The following is a 12,481-nucleotide window of genomic DNA, read 5'->3' as shown; positions in this document are numbered from 1 at the left end:
AGCTTTTCTGAAAAAGAAAGTATTCATAATTTGTTACTTTGCAGGGGACACAGACGCGTGTGTATATATTTCTATACATGCAGGAGTTATCCATGTCTTCTTTACCTAGATAAAAGTATACAATAATGGAGACAATGATTACAGTATCAGTATTGGAATAGGGTTAAACTGTAACTAATACGTATGTCCACATTTTGTGACAACTGTTATTGCAGGTCCTAAAAAGAAATAAAAACTATTACTACAACATCGTGCCTACCCTCCTCCCCCAAACACTACTATTAAATGTAAACAATTCTCCAAGTAACACAAGGAGTATTACTCAAAGTTACAGATCAGTAAAAACTGACCTTTGTCATGAAATTAACTCATTAATACCATTAATATATTATGTTGCTGTTTAATTATTTCATTTAGAGTATTCCAATAATAGAAAAAACAATCCATACCAATTGATTGAAATCCTTACCCTGCCTTGTCGTTGGGAGCACTCCACACAACTGACCTGGATGTTTCCATGTTTAGCACCAGGAATAATTTGCACACATTCAAAGTCATTTGCCAGAATAACAATGTCACAACCAGAGCCATATGCCTGAAATAGTTTTAAAAAGAAATACAATTAAAAATGTATGTAAAAAACCAAATAATTATTAGACAATGTATTTTTGAGAGACCTGTGAAAATCTCCATTGAAACAAGCTGTTACTATGTAATGGGTTAATTCCTTCTCATTTCAGTAGCACCAGCAGAATAAATAGGTAAAAACAAAGTAGCAATGAAGACATTAAATCTACCAGAGTTTAAATCACAGCAAAAACAAACACTTAAAAAACCCCAAAACTCAAACCAAAACAATCCTCAAACTTATTCTAGAACTTAAGCTCTGTGTATGCTTTCACTTTGGTTTGGTTTGTGGAGGTTTTTTTAGATTTTAGTCGCTTTTATTCCTATCCTCCAATTCTCATTGCCTCTTAGAGCAAGGCAGTCAAGAGTTTACTATCCAAGTACACTTACTATTAAATTTGCCCATAAATTTCTTAAATATGTGAGTATTATGCCCCTCCTCCCTTTAAAAAAAAAAGTAATTTTGTTCTCTAAGAATCCAATTTCTGGTATTTTCCAAGTTTTAAGAAGTGCACATTATTAAAAAACTGTAAAACAACAAAGATTTCTCTTTGATATATTTTATCCTGTGCAATACACACTACAGTCAAAATAATGTGTTTAACAGTAGAACAATGACAGCTTGCATCATTTTTTATCGGCAGAAATAAACATATATCTGACAACCTTTCAACTGTCCTAGTGTGGCAAAATAGTCTAAGAAGTTTAATCAATCCAGATGATCTGTTCCACTGAATGTCTGCATTCAGGCATAGAAATCCTTCCCTTAGCATCAAATTACCAATAAGCTTTTTTTGAAGTAGACAGTTATAGCTAGAAGTCTCTTTCCTTAAGGTGGGTTCTTCACTAATTCAAACACGGTAGGCAGAAACTTTACAACAGCTGAGATAAGCAGAGTGCAAGTCCTCCACAGTCAATTCTACAGTCAATTACTTTGTCATTTTAACAAGATAACCTCCGGAACTAAACAAGACAATTTAGATCTCATGACATTCTACATCTACCTCTGATTCTCCTGAGAAGAAGCAACAAGTGAGAAAGTCTGAAGAAAATGCCTCAATTAGTGAAAATACAGTCACTGCTAAAAACAAGAAAGGGACGGCCATACAAACAACAAAGTAGAAACTCAGGCCTCAGGCATTAACACACCATACAATTCCACACCCCAAATTAAAAACTACATACAGGCCAGACTGTCTGAAAGATTTCCAAGGTCATCTCACAAAAATAAAGTGACTTAGGGTTGTCTGAGACCTCAAGCCCACAACCGTTGTTCTGGGAAGCTCTGAGGAACTGATACTGCAGTTATTCATAATGTTACCAGGAAAGGAAAGAAAACAACTGCTGTATGGTTATTAGAGGAAGATTATGTAACAGAATATCCTCACCCCTTGATGACTACGCTATGCAATAATTAGCCCCAACCTGGAGGGGAATAAGTTATTATTAAACCACAATAGGATTACTTCCAGAAAGTAAGAGAAATAAAGTTGAGATCCTAAAGTAGGTTCTGGCATTTAAGAGAAAATTTTATTAGAATTTGTTGCAAACAAACTCCTTCAGCAGTGTGGAATGCTGGACAGGCCAGCAAATGTTCACAATTAGGAAGTAAGATGATGGAGACCTGCATGTGAATGCCTATATGTAGACAGACACATAAAAGCAGGTCCTCCTGTTCCAATAATTTATTCAGATTTCTCATGTTCATGAGCAATCAATTCTCTTACTATTTACTCCAAAGGGTGAGCAATTAAAGCAGCAAAGAATTTAAAGACTTACCTTCTTTTCAACAGTCTGTCTCATAACTACTAATATAAACCTCCTAAAAGATATGATTTAAATTGTTATCTAATACAGTGAAAAAAATAAAACCAATCTCTTCAAACAAGTGCATAAACCTTTTGGATACTCTTATTTTTTCATTCTGGGCATTGACAACTTGACTTGAAAGTTTCAAACTAAATTAAACACAATTTATCACTAATTGCAATCCTGATAGCAAGAGATATGAACATGTGTCTCAGAAATGACACAAAGAAAAGTCTTCCCAACTTCAATTTGCTTATGCTTACTGTTCTTAATCATTCATGTTTGTTTGTGTGTATAGTTGATAATGCATGAAAGAAAATATTTTCTACTTGGATATATCTGTTGACTCTGTGAAGAAAAACAATTCAGTGCCTTTCTGTTTAAACATTTTTGGTTTTCTTCTCCCATGTCCCCTATCCACACTTCTTATAATAGCAACAAAGCACTATTTTTCTCATTAATTATACTATTTAGCATGGTTTTACAAAGTTAAATAAAAAGGTGGCTATGAATTAAAAGAGTAGTTTACAGTAGAATTTTTTTTCCTTAAAGAATCCTTAAGAGATATGTTTCCTAACTGAAATCTCATTACTGTCCTTCATACCTTTCTTCCTTTTTGTATGTATTTGACAGTGCACCAACAAGTGACTCAGCACACCCTAAGTGTCCTCTGCCAACAGAGAGGGTCTAGTCCATTACAGAACTCAGTTGACAGACATTTCCTGCAGCAGGTATCATCCTTCGTCTCTAGGTTCTTTGAGAAAATGCTCTCTCTTCATTCTGAGGTAATTTCCTCAGTGTAGTTATTTATTCTGAGAGTATGTCTCATTTCTTTAGAGTATATTAAAGTATATTTACCTGAAATATTGAATTTACTTTAAGAAGTACATTTATTAAAACCCTACCTTTGAGAAAAGGTGTCCCCTCATTTTAAAACAAGTGTTCACTTTTTTACATTTATAATTTTCAAATTTCTCCAAACAGAAAAGGTCAACACACTTTTCTGTACTGAAAGATATTTCTATATTTAACATTATAGATCTAATTACAAGTTTTTCATTTTATTATTTCTATGCCTTTCTAACATACTCAATATATTAAAATGTTTATACTTGAGTAGAACACATTCCTATTAAATCCTCTTTTCTTTTTGTCTTTTCAGTCCTTAAGCTCGTAATGCGGTAGAAACATCATCTGTTGGCAAAGAGTAGGGAAGTGTTGTAATATTTAACATCAGTATTTCCTTCTTAAGGATTCAGATGACAACACCTTCAGGGAGATCATTCAAACCACCACAAGTCTCTCCTGCCAGAACACAGTGGCCACAATACTTGTGGCTACAGATTAATAACCTGCACAGTCCAATAAAAGGAAAATAAAATTGGTAGCCATACAAAAACAAAAAGTAGAAAATAAGATGCTAAAATACTGTAATGGATGAGAACAGCAGAGGTCTGAGATGAAAAGAATTATAAGCAGGCACTGAATGAAACAAATGCAGTAAAACCCACCCACATACAGTATCTGCCAACCTCCATTTCTAATGTCACTGATGACTTGAAAGAGAAAATTAAATGGAGTTGCAGAGCCACCAGAATGCAAGGATGACTTGCAGGATCCATAAGCAACTAATAAGCTCTAGTTTGCCAATGTCTGCCCTAACTGTCAGGATCCGGGACCACTGACATGAACAATGACAAAGCTGTAGTTGAATGTGGGAGCACCAGACAGAAGTAGGACATTGGGTCGTACTGTAAGAGTTTATGCTATATGCTCAGTTTTCAGACAATACGAAAGCAGCCTGTGCATCTCTTTCAGCTGCCCATGTTTTCTGGTTTGGTTCTCTAATTTTAATGTTGAACACTGAACTAATATACAGGAAAACAATTATTCCTTCATATTCTCGTCTTGTTTTTTTCTTCATTTTTTTTTCTCTGTATTAAAAAAAAAAAAGAAGATTCTTCTCTTTCTATAACCTGTAACTCCTTACACATTTGGCATAAGTAAAATAGACCAGAAGTCTTCAAGCTCCAGTGTGTACCATTAGGAGTACAGAGGCATTTCAAGATGGTAAGTGGAAGAAACAGCATCAGCCAACAGTGGTAATAAAAAGTTCATAACTATCTGAAATTACATACATTATTAAAATCTATATTAAAGCTTGAATTAAGGCCTGTATTGGCCTTACAGTAGTCATCCAGTATAACAACACTTATCCTTTAATTTCTGGCTCAGTTAAGTTCTGCATCATATAAGATGAAGAAACTCCTCCACCTTCCCATTAGCAATGAAGACACTTGAATTCTGAAACATTTTCAAACTCTCATCAATGGACACAACATTTACACTTCCCCCTTCCTCCAGCTAAGTAGTAGTAGGATTACATATATGTAATGCAAACTAGCAAAATAACTAGAAAAAACCCCAACCCACTACTAGCCTATGGCACAGGCCTTCCTAAACTGACTTTTTTGTAAACCCAGACTGACCTTATGTTCAGAGTTTCAGGGGGAACCAAACCCTGAGCTTAAGCAGAAGTCATATAAACAGAATCAGATCAGTTAATAGTCTTTATTTGAAACCACCTTACTCCACATCACAGAAAGGCTGGAAACATACCTCCCACTCAGAGTTAGGGTCACTGACTGAAATTGGCTCAACAGAAAACAGCTGCTGAACAGCAAAAGCTAAGTAAAATCAACTGTGGCTTGGAAAATGCAGTTTACTACCTTTAAAAACTTATTAGCTGTCAGACTACAAGGTTCAAATAACACACCCTTCTGTCTAGGCAGGGCATGTGCTGTAAGGCCTTTCTGTAGAAGGCTCAGTTATGACCTTCTGTAATCTCACTCGAGAAACACTGTTAAAAGTATTTGCTAAAACTAGAATATGAAGCAACAGCAAGATGAATAACACACAATTATTATCAGAACTTCTGTCATTTAGTACTTAAGCCCTTTGCTTATGCAGCGTCCTTTTTGGAGCTCAAATGAAGGACGGCTGAAGAGACTAGACTGCCTGATAGAAAACAGCATTATGAAGCTATTTTGCTTCTAATCACTCTTCAAACAATTTTTCCTGTGTATTACCCACTTTACCAGGCCTTGCACAATACAGCTACAATGTCCACAAGTCAGTTCCCTAACCAAACACCTCTGTGCTTCAACCCTTATTTGGGAAATGCTAGATATATGCCAGGATTGCTGCAGGCAGATGTGGGAGCATAGAAAGGAAAGAACACTATGTGCATTTCAGATAAAGGATTGACAAAACTTTTGTAGCAAACGTATAGCAAGTGTCTCTGTTTCTTTGGATTTGTTTGGCTTTATGGAGTCACTAACTCTTAATTTTTAGCAGGTAAATAAAAACTCATGCAATTTTTTTTTGTTTTGTTTTATTTTCAAAATAACTATCTGACTTTCACCAAAGGTAGAACCTGTTATCGTCTTAGCTCCAGCTACACTGACTTGCCAATTAAAAGCTTATCTTTATTTCCAGCAAGGAGTCATGTAAAGAATCCAAGAATAAATCATAGAGGAAAGAAAGAATGAAGAACCTGAGAACTGTGATGTCCCTAATCAGGTCAGAAGAGAATGTGTTCCTCCTCTCAGAATCCGAAGATTGCCGGAGTTAATCGCCTAAAGTAAATTCATCTTAATAGGACATTTCTCTTCCTCTTAAAGGAAAAAAAAATAGCTCCAAGACCACTAACTAATGAATACATATATACATTAGTGTGAGGTGACTGGTTGGACTCAATCTCAAAGGTCTTTTCCAACCATAACGATTCCATGTACCTAAGCCATTATTCTACTGTTAAGTGTAGTAACTTTAACATGAGTGATTCATTTTACACATAAAAAAGCCATATTTTAAGTCCCCATGATGATGTAGTAGTAGCAATTTTGAACTAGTTCTCGCGCATTTTAAACAAATGCCCTAACACCAACCAAAACATTAGAAAGTACATGTGCATACAAACAATGGCTCCTATGCCACATACAGATTCATATTGTACAGCAAATACTGTGTGGATCTTCCTTAACCTCCTGCCTTTTATTGCTCTGCTTCTACTGTGTTCCAGAAGCTGACAGGTATTGGGTCTTAAGAACACGCTATACAGACAGGTAGTCACCAGTACCAACGATCTCTTGCCTAAATTGCAAATTGTACTTCAGGATCTGAGTTACAATTACATGACTCCAAACAGCTTAATGGTTTTTGGGGACATAGATATGACAATAAAGCATTACTCATGTGGACCAACAGAATGTCACACACTAAAAAAGTGACACCTGCAGTAGATAGTAGACTACGATGCTACTGAGACTCACACAGGTGACTAATTTCTTCAAATCTGGATATAAGGCCCCCAGCTGTTGGCAAGCAGATGTTTTTAACCATACACTTCACTACAGGATCAAGGCCTAGAATGGCAGGAAATACTACATAAATACAGAGGAAGAATAAAAAGGGAAGAAGAAAGTTACAGCTCTGAAAGTCCGGAAGATACATTTATTAAAATGTACTAACGTCTTTAGTTCCTTCTTTACTGTATTATAAAAAACCAGATGCAGCAGCCAGAGAAGACAGTGAGGTCTGTTACATGCAGTTCCGTAACTAACATGCTACCAAAGAATTCTTTTTTTTTTTTTTTTTGTAAAATGTGACATTTCTTCTTGGAAAATTCTTGTATAAACCACAATATATATTATTGTTCATTTTTGCTGTTATGAAAATTATGTGAATTAATATAAAGCTGACTTTCATAACACCAGTTGATTGACTTTTTACACTGTCACAGTAAAAAGAAACCTGAGAATATTTTATATGAATAAGTGACTTCTCATGTAAATATCAAAAGTAACAGAGGTCCCTTTAATAACAGTATGGCGGAAAAGCAGCAGAAGAAGGAAAATAAACACAGACATGGCACCTTTTGTTTCTTAAGACTTTCAAGCGTTCATGACAGAAATTAGACATCTATGATAATCTAAAATAAGCTTTAAATGCTTGAAAAGTCTGCTGAGAGGTATCTTAGACTAAAAATTATGTTCTGCACCATTCAGCTTGGAATTGGTTTGTGCCTGGAATATAATCCTGTGAATGTTAATACAAAATCTAATGACACAATCTATTCCCAAATAATAACATACAGATTAGATGGCAGTTGGCAAAACACTGCATTCACTAAAAACAGAGAAGCATACCATAAGCTTACAGTGGAAATTGACAGAACAAACAAAAATGGCCTGTGGATGACAAACAGATTTTATTATATAAACTACTCGACTCTTGAAATTTACTTAAGCGTGTTTCTTTCCATTTCTTTTCTCTTCCGGCTTAAGAGAAGCATTTGACAAGTTTGTGTTTTATTAACCGCAGTAACTGAAGCCAAATGCTCATCAACAGCAGACAGGCTTCTGAAGAACAGACTATTTTGGTTTTGCAGGAGGACCGTACACACGCACACAAAAACCCCAGCACCCAGAAGCACCCAGCAAAATCTGGGGACATGGAATCTGGGGGCTTCCTTGGCTCCCTAGTCGAACTGCGAGGACGCAGGGAGCCCCGGCCGGACACGAGAGGTGCGCCCGCGGCCCCTGCTCCCCGCGGCAGCTGCATCCCGGCGGGCAGAGCAGAGCCGAGCGGCGCGGCCCCTCCCGGCGCGCGCAGCAGTCACGCCTGGCCGCTCCTGAGCCGAGCCGCGTCGCGCCGGACGCGCAGCTCGACACCCCCGGAGCACTCCCCCCACCCCCTACATTCTAGGCATGTGCCGGTCCTCACCACTCGCCTTCGCCCCGCCGCCCCCGCTCGTAATCCCCGCGTTAGTTACCCTAGTATTTCTGACCCCGGTAGAAGGGCTCGCAAACCACCGCAAACCACCTCGCTCCGGCAGGTTAATCTCCTCCAACACCTCCCACCACTCTCCTCTGGCCTATGAAACACCGTCCCCTTCCCCCACTCCGCCCAGCCTCAGCCCGGCTCCCCGTTCCCCTCTCGCAACGCCACCATTACCGTGAAGGGGATATCCTCGACGCTGCCCACCGAGTAGCAGTTGTCCCCGGGGTTGACAGCGCCGGTGAGCACCTGGTGGAGATGCATGGCGGCTCCCCCCGCCCCCGCGCCAGCGCCCTCCTTGGGACGGCAGCGCTGCGGGCACTGCCTCTGCCAGCACCGAGCAGACGAGACCCGGATGGCTCCGCGCTCCCGCCCGCCCCGCGGGCCGAGGCCCTGCTCGCTGCCGCCACGAGCGTGCGCGCGCGAGGGACGGAGGAGGGAGGGGCGGCGCACGCGCTGGGCAGCGCCTGAATCAGGTGAAGCGCGCGCAGCGCCCCTTCGGGAGAAGCGTTGTGCGCGCGCCCGCCGCCCTGCGAGGCTGTTAAATGGGAAGCGGGGGGGACAGGGGGTCGGCCTGGTGTGGCCGCGCAGGGTCGGGGAAGCGATGTAGCGGGGGAAGAGCGCTGGGTTTAAAAGAGAAAAGGTGGGACGGCCAAGGAGCTGGGGGATGCGGGGCGCTCGGCTCACGCCTCGAAGGTGGGACGGTGTCAGGGCGCCTCACGGAGGCGGGCTTGCAGTGACAGAGGCGGTGGGAGGGGGGCTTTATCGCCGCTGCGGCGTCCCGGCCGTGAGGCGGACCGGGGAGGCGTGTCCTCCGAATCTGGAGCGGTCAGTGTGCGGGCAGGGACGTATTTCCCATCAGCGGAAAGGCTGGGCGGTGGCGTGCCCTTCGCGGGCTGGAAGCCCGCAGCCGCGTCGGGGAGCCGCGGCAGCACGGCGGGATGCGGGACGCTGTGCTCAGCTGGCCAAGCGCTACGTGCGCCGCGGGGGCGGGGAGCGTGCCGCCGGCCGCTCGCATGGGCCCCTCGTCAGCTATCAGTAGTACTGCTGAGGAGAGTTGGGTGCCAGTGGTAGTGTCTACGGCAGGTACGCGGAGCCCACCAGCAGCTGCTGGCCAGTGTGCTGGCTGTGCTGCGCCTATTTAATCCTTGACGGGTTATGCTTAATTATTCACTCACGAATGGGGCCGACATTAAATCTACTTTGTGTCTATGAGAAAGAGACGATGTTTCAGAGTCGTTGTAAATATCCATTCACAGCAAGCTCATGAGAAAATTACCAGTATTTGATGCTAAAGGAACAATACGAGGGAACAGGGGACCACCTCGTTTGATTAAGGTGTTTGGTTGCATCTTATGCATGTCATATGACCTCAGAGAAAATTTGGTGAGAGTTTTGCTGCTTATTTGTAATAACTGCAAAACTGTTGAAAAATGAAGCCTTTAAATGTGCATATCCTTTTCTGTCTCAGAGGTGTGAGGAAGGTTGGATCCTGAAAACTGTCTGGAAAAGATTCTAAACTCTGAAAGAGAGGAGAAGAATTCTTTGTGTACAGTGCAACATGACATAAAGAAAAACTTTCCATTTTCTTGTATTGGGTCATTACAGAAGTCTTGCAGTTCTACTAACTAGCAGTGCTAATGATTTAAGGTATAAAACTCAATCACCTTTAAAGTTTATGGCAGTTTTACTAGTCAGGACTGCAAGATTCATCTTGCTTTATAGCGTTTCTTGAAAATGGACATCTCTTATGTTCCGAGTAAACACATTTATCGATTCATGGTAAATGTAGGTACAATCCAGTTACCTTTGAGTGGAAGAAAAGCCCCACATTGTCATCATTATACTTGAGATTTTTATCTACTCCCATGCTTGTTAAAGGTAATCTCTTTTAAAGGGAACAGTAGCTAGAGTGAAAGGGAGGGGGAGAAAAATATTTTGCTTTCCAGTTGACCTGGTTATGTATTGAACAGCTATGTGCTTCCATTGATACTATTCCATAACTTTCCTGACTCAAGGTGCTTCCTTATAAAATATGTGTTACCTTACAACTGATTTTCATTTTGGATGAGTTGTTTTTTGGTTTTTTTTTTTCAAATGCATTCAACAGGTCTTAGTGGTGAAAGCAGGGTGGGAATTGGGTTGATTGTTTTCCATTGTGTGTTGTGGTTTGCTTGTTTTTTAAAAAAAGAAAATGAGTGGAAGTCCAATTAATGCCTGCAAAGACAGCTGGCACAAACAATTGTGATGTTAAGTAGGATGATAAGAGAACAGTATGATCTAAAGGAAAGCATTTTTCTTTCTTAGATGTAATAAAGCTGTCTGGTTTTGACAGCAAAAAGTCTTAAGTGAAAGCAGAGTACCTGCAGGACCAGTTCAGCCTTCCTGGGTAACAAGCATGATGAGGAAGAGTTTTGGCTTTCAGCCTGGCCTTGCGGTACCTAATAAGAGTAAGACTGCCAGTAACTCTTGGGCATGCAAATTGTGAGGAAGTCTTCCTTACTGCCTGGGTTCTTTAGAAACGCTTCAAAGAATTTCACTCGTGTGGTACTCCAATTCCACTGAGACTTTGCTGTGGGACAAAGAATGTGCGTTTCCTGAAGCAGGTAAAGTTCCACTTAGACAAGGCCTTCACATTTTCCCCAGAAACATAGATTTTCACCTGAGTTTGATGCCAGATTGTTTCATTTACCTGAATTGATTCTTCCTTGTCAGTGACTGAAACAGCTCACATTGAGGTAATTTTCAGTGCATATAACAGGGATTTCTATGTACAAGAGCATGAAGCAGTTTGATGTAAATAAAATATATATAAAATTTTAAAAATATCTAAAGACTCTTCATTCCTTTAGTATTTCTGTTCAGTCTTGATATTGTGTAGATTTGTTGAACTATTTCCTCTTTTTTTAAGCCTAAGAAAAAGTACCTGCAATACCTCTGCTAGAGTCTCTTTGCCCAGGAATTCTTTGCTTTGGCTTGAAGTTAATTGGAGTGGTGGGAGTGGATGTTCTATTTCCTCAGGAGAGTGGCTGCTGTATGGAATCTAAATGTCTCTTTATGCTAAAAAGCTGCAGTTGAAGCTGCCTTAGGTAGAGTTTTAGGAATGTGTTAGAAATGCTAAGGGTACTTTGCTCTTGGGTCTAGCAGAATGGATTAGATGACCTCTCAAGACCTCATCTGCATCATGTATGAGGATGACTGTCCTGGTTTACCTTCTACTTCTCAAAGTACAGGGAAAAGGAGGGAGGGGGAGTATTCAGATGTTAAGACTTCCATTTTATTTGCTGCTGCTTCCAAATGAGGGAAGCAAATGAAAGAGGTCCAAGTTTAGAAAACTACACAAATGCAAAGGAGAAATACCTTGGTCCTATTTGATATAGGAAGAAGTATTTTCACTTGGAAAAAAGAATGTGGTGTTATACAAAATAATCAGAGGGAAATACCATGTTTCAATATGCAAACCATGATTATATGTTAAAAAAATCCAACTTTTTGTCTTCCTGGTTTTGCTTAGGGGTAAAAAATGAGAGATCTTTGCATTTGGCAAAAGGTGGAGTGTTTTATGGAAAGGGAAAAAATTCAAAAGACTTTACGGTGAAATTGTTATAGGAAAAAAAAAATCTTAAAAGTACACACAAAAGAAATGTGCTACACACAGCCTAGGGAATGAAGGCAATACTCGTAAGGTGCATCATACGAGATAAATACTTATGTGGGACCGCCTTCTGTTTCAAAGCGGAAATACTGCACTTTGGAATTGATATCTTGAAACTTGAAGAATACGGCCTGTTTTAACCACTGTCGTTTTTTTGTGCTCCTGAAGGCCTTTACCTTTCCACAAGAAATGGAGAGCTTCTGAGCGCAATGCATTTATGATTCTGTGAATATTTTCTTTGTGGTCCAGGATGATTGTCTCGCATCTTCACAACTATCTTGAATAAATTGTATTTTTCTCTGAAGAAATGCGACTTTCCTGTTCTTTCTCTAGAATTCTAATTCAGCTAGTAACTTAGCTTGGAGAAAGTCATGCTCTTCATAAGATGCAATGCCTGTTCTCTGCTATTAATTTTAGAACTGTAATGTGGACTTATTTTCCTCTCTTTCATTATTACCGATAAAACAAGATTGCCCACATAATCTTAATTGGTAAACTGTTGTTCATTGTGTATTTCTGTAAAAGACTTTCAAGGTATTTACCTGTGAA

At 40.0% G+C, this 12,481-nt stretch overlaps 1 protein-coding gene across 3 annotated transcripts in view; it reads right to left on the bottom strand.

The window, feature by feature from the left end:
* The window catches only part of DMXL2 (Dmx like 2), a 52,344-nt gene extending 43,674 nt beyond the window's left edge, over positions 1-8,670 (bottom strand). For all 3 annotated transcript variants that reach the window (XM_062000235.1, XM_062000236.1, XM_062000237.1), the window contains exons 1-2: positions 8,455-8,670; positions 470-595 (exon numbers count right to left, since the gene is read on the bottom strand). In XM_062000235.1, coding sequence (XP_061856219.1) covers positions 470-595; positions 8,455-8,541 — 213 coding nt within the window. In that variant the 5' untranslated portion in view covers positions 8,542-8,670. The remainder of the gene's footprint in view (positions 1-469; positions 596-8,454) is intronic.
* Positions 8,671-12,481: the final 3,811 nt, after the last annotated feature.

Source organism: Colius striatus, chromosome 7, assembly GCF_028858725.1.
Source record: "Colius striatus isolate bColStr4 chromosome 7, bColStr4.1.hap1, whole genome shotgun sequence".
Classification (NCBI taxonomy): domain Eukaryota; kingdom Metazoa; phylum Chordata; class Aves; order Coliiformes; family Coliidae; genus Colius; species Colius striatus.
This window is presented reverse-complemented; position numbering and strand designations above follow the sequence as displayed.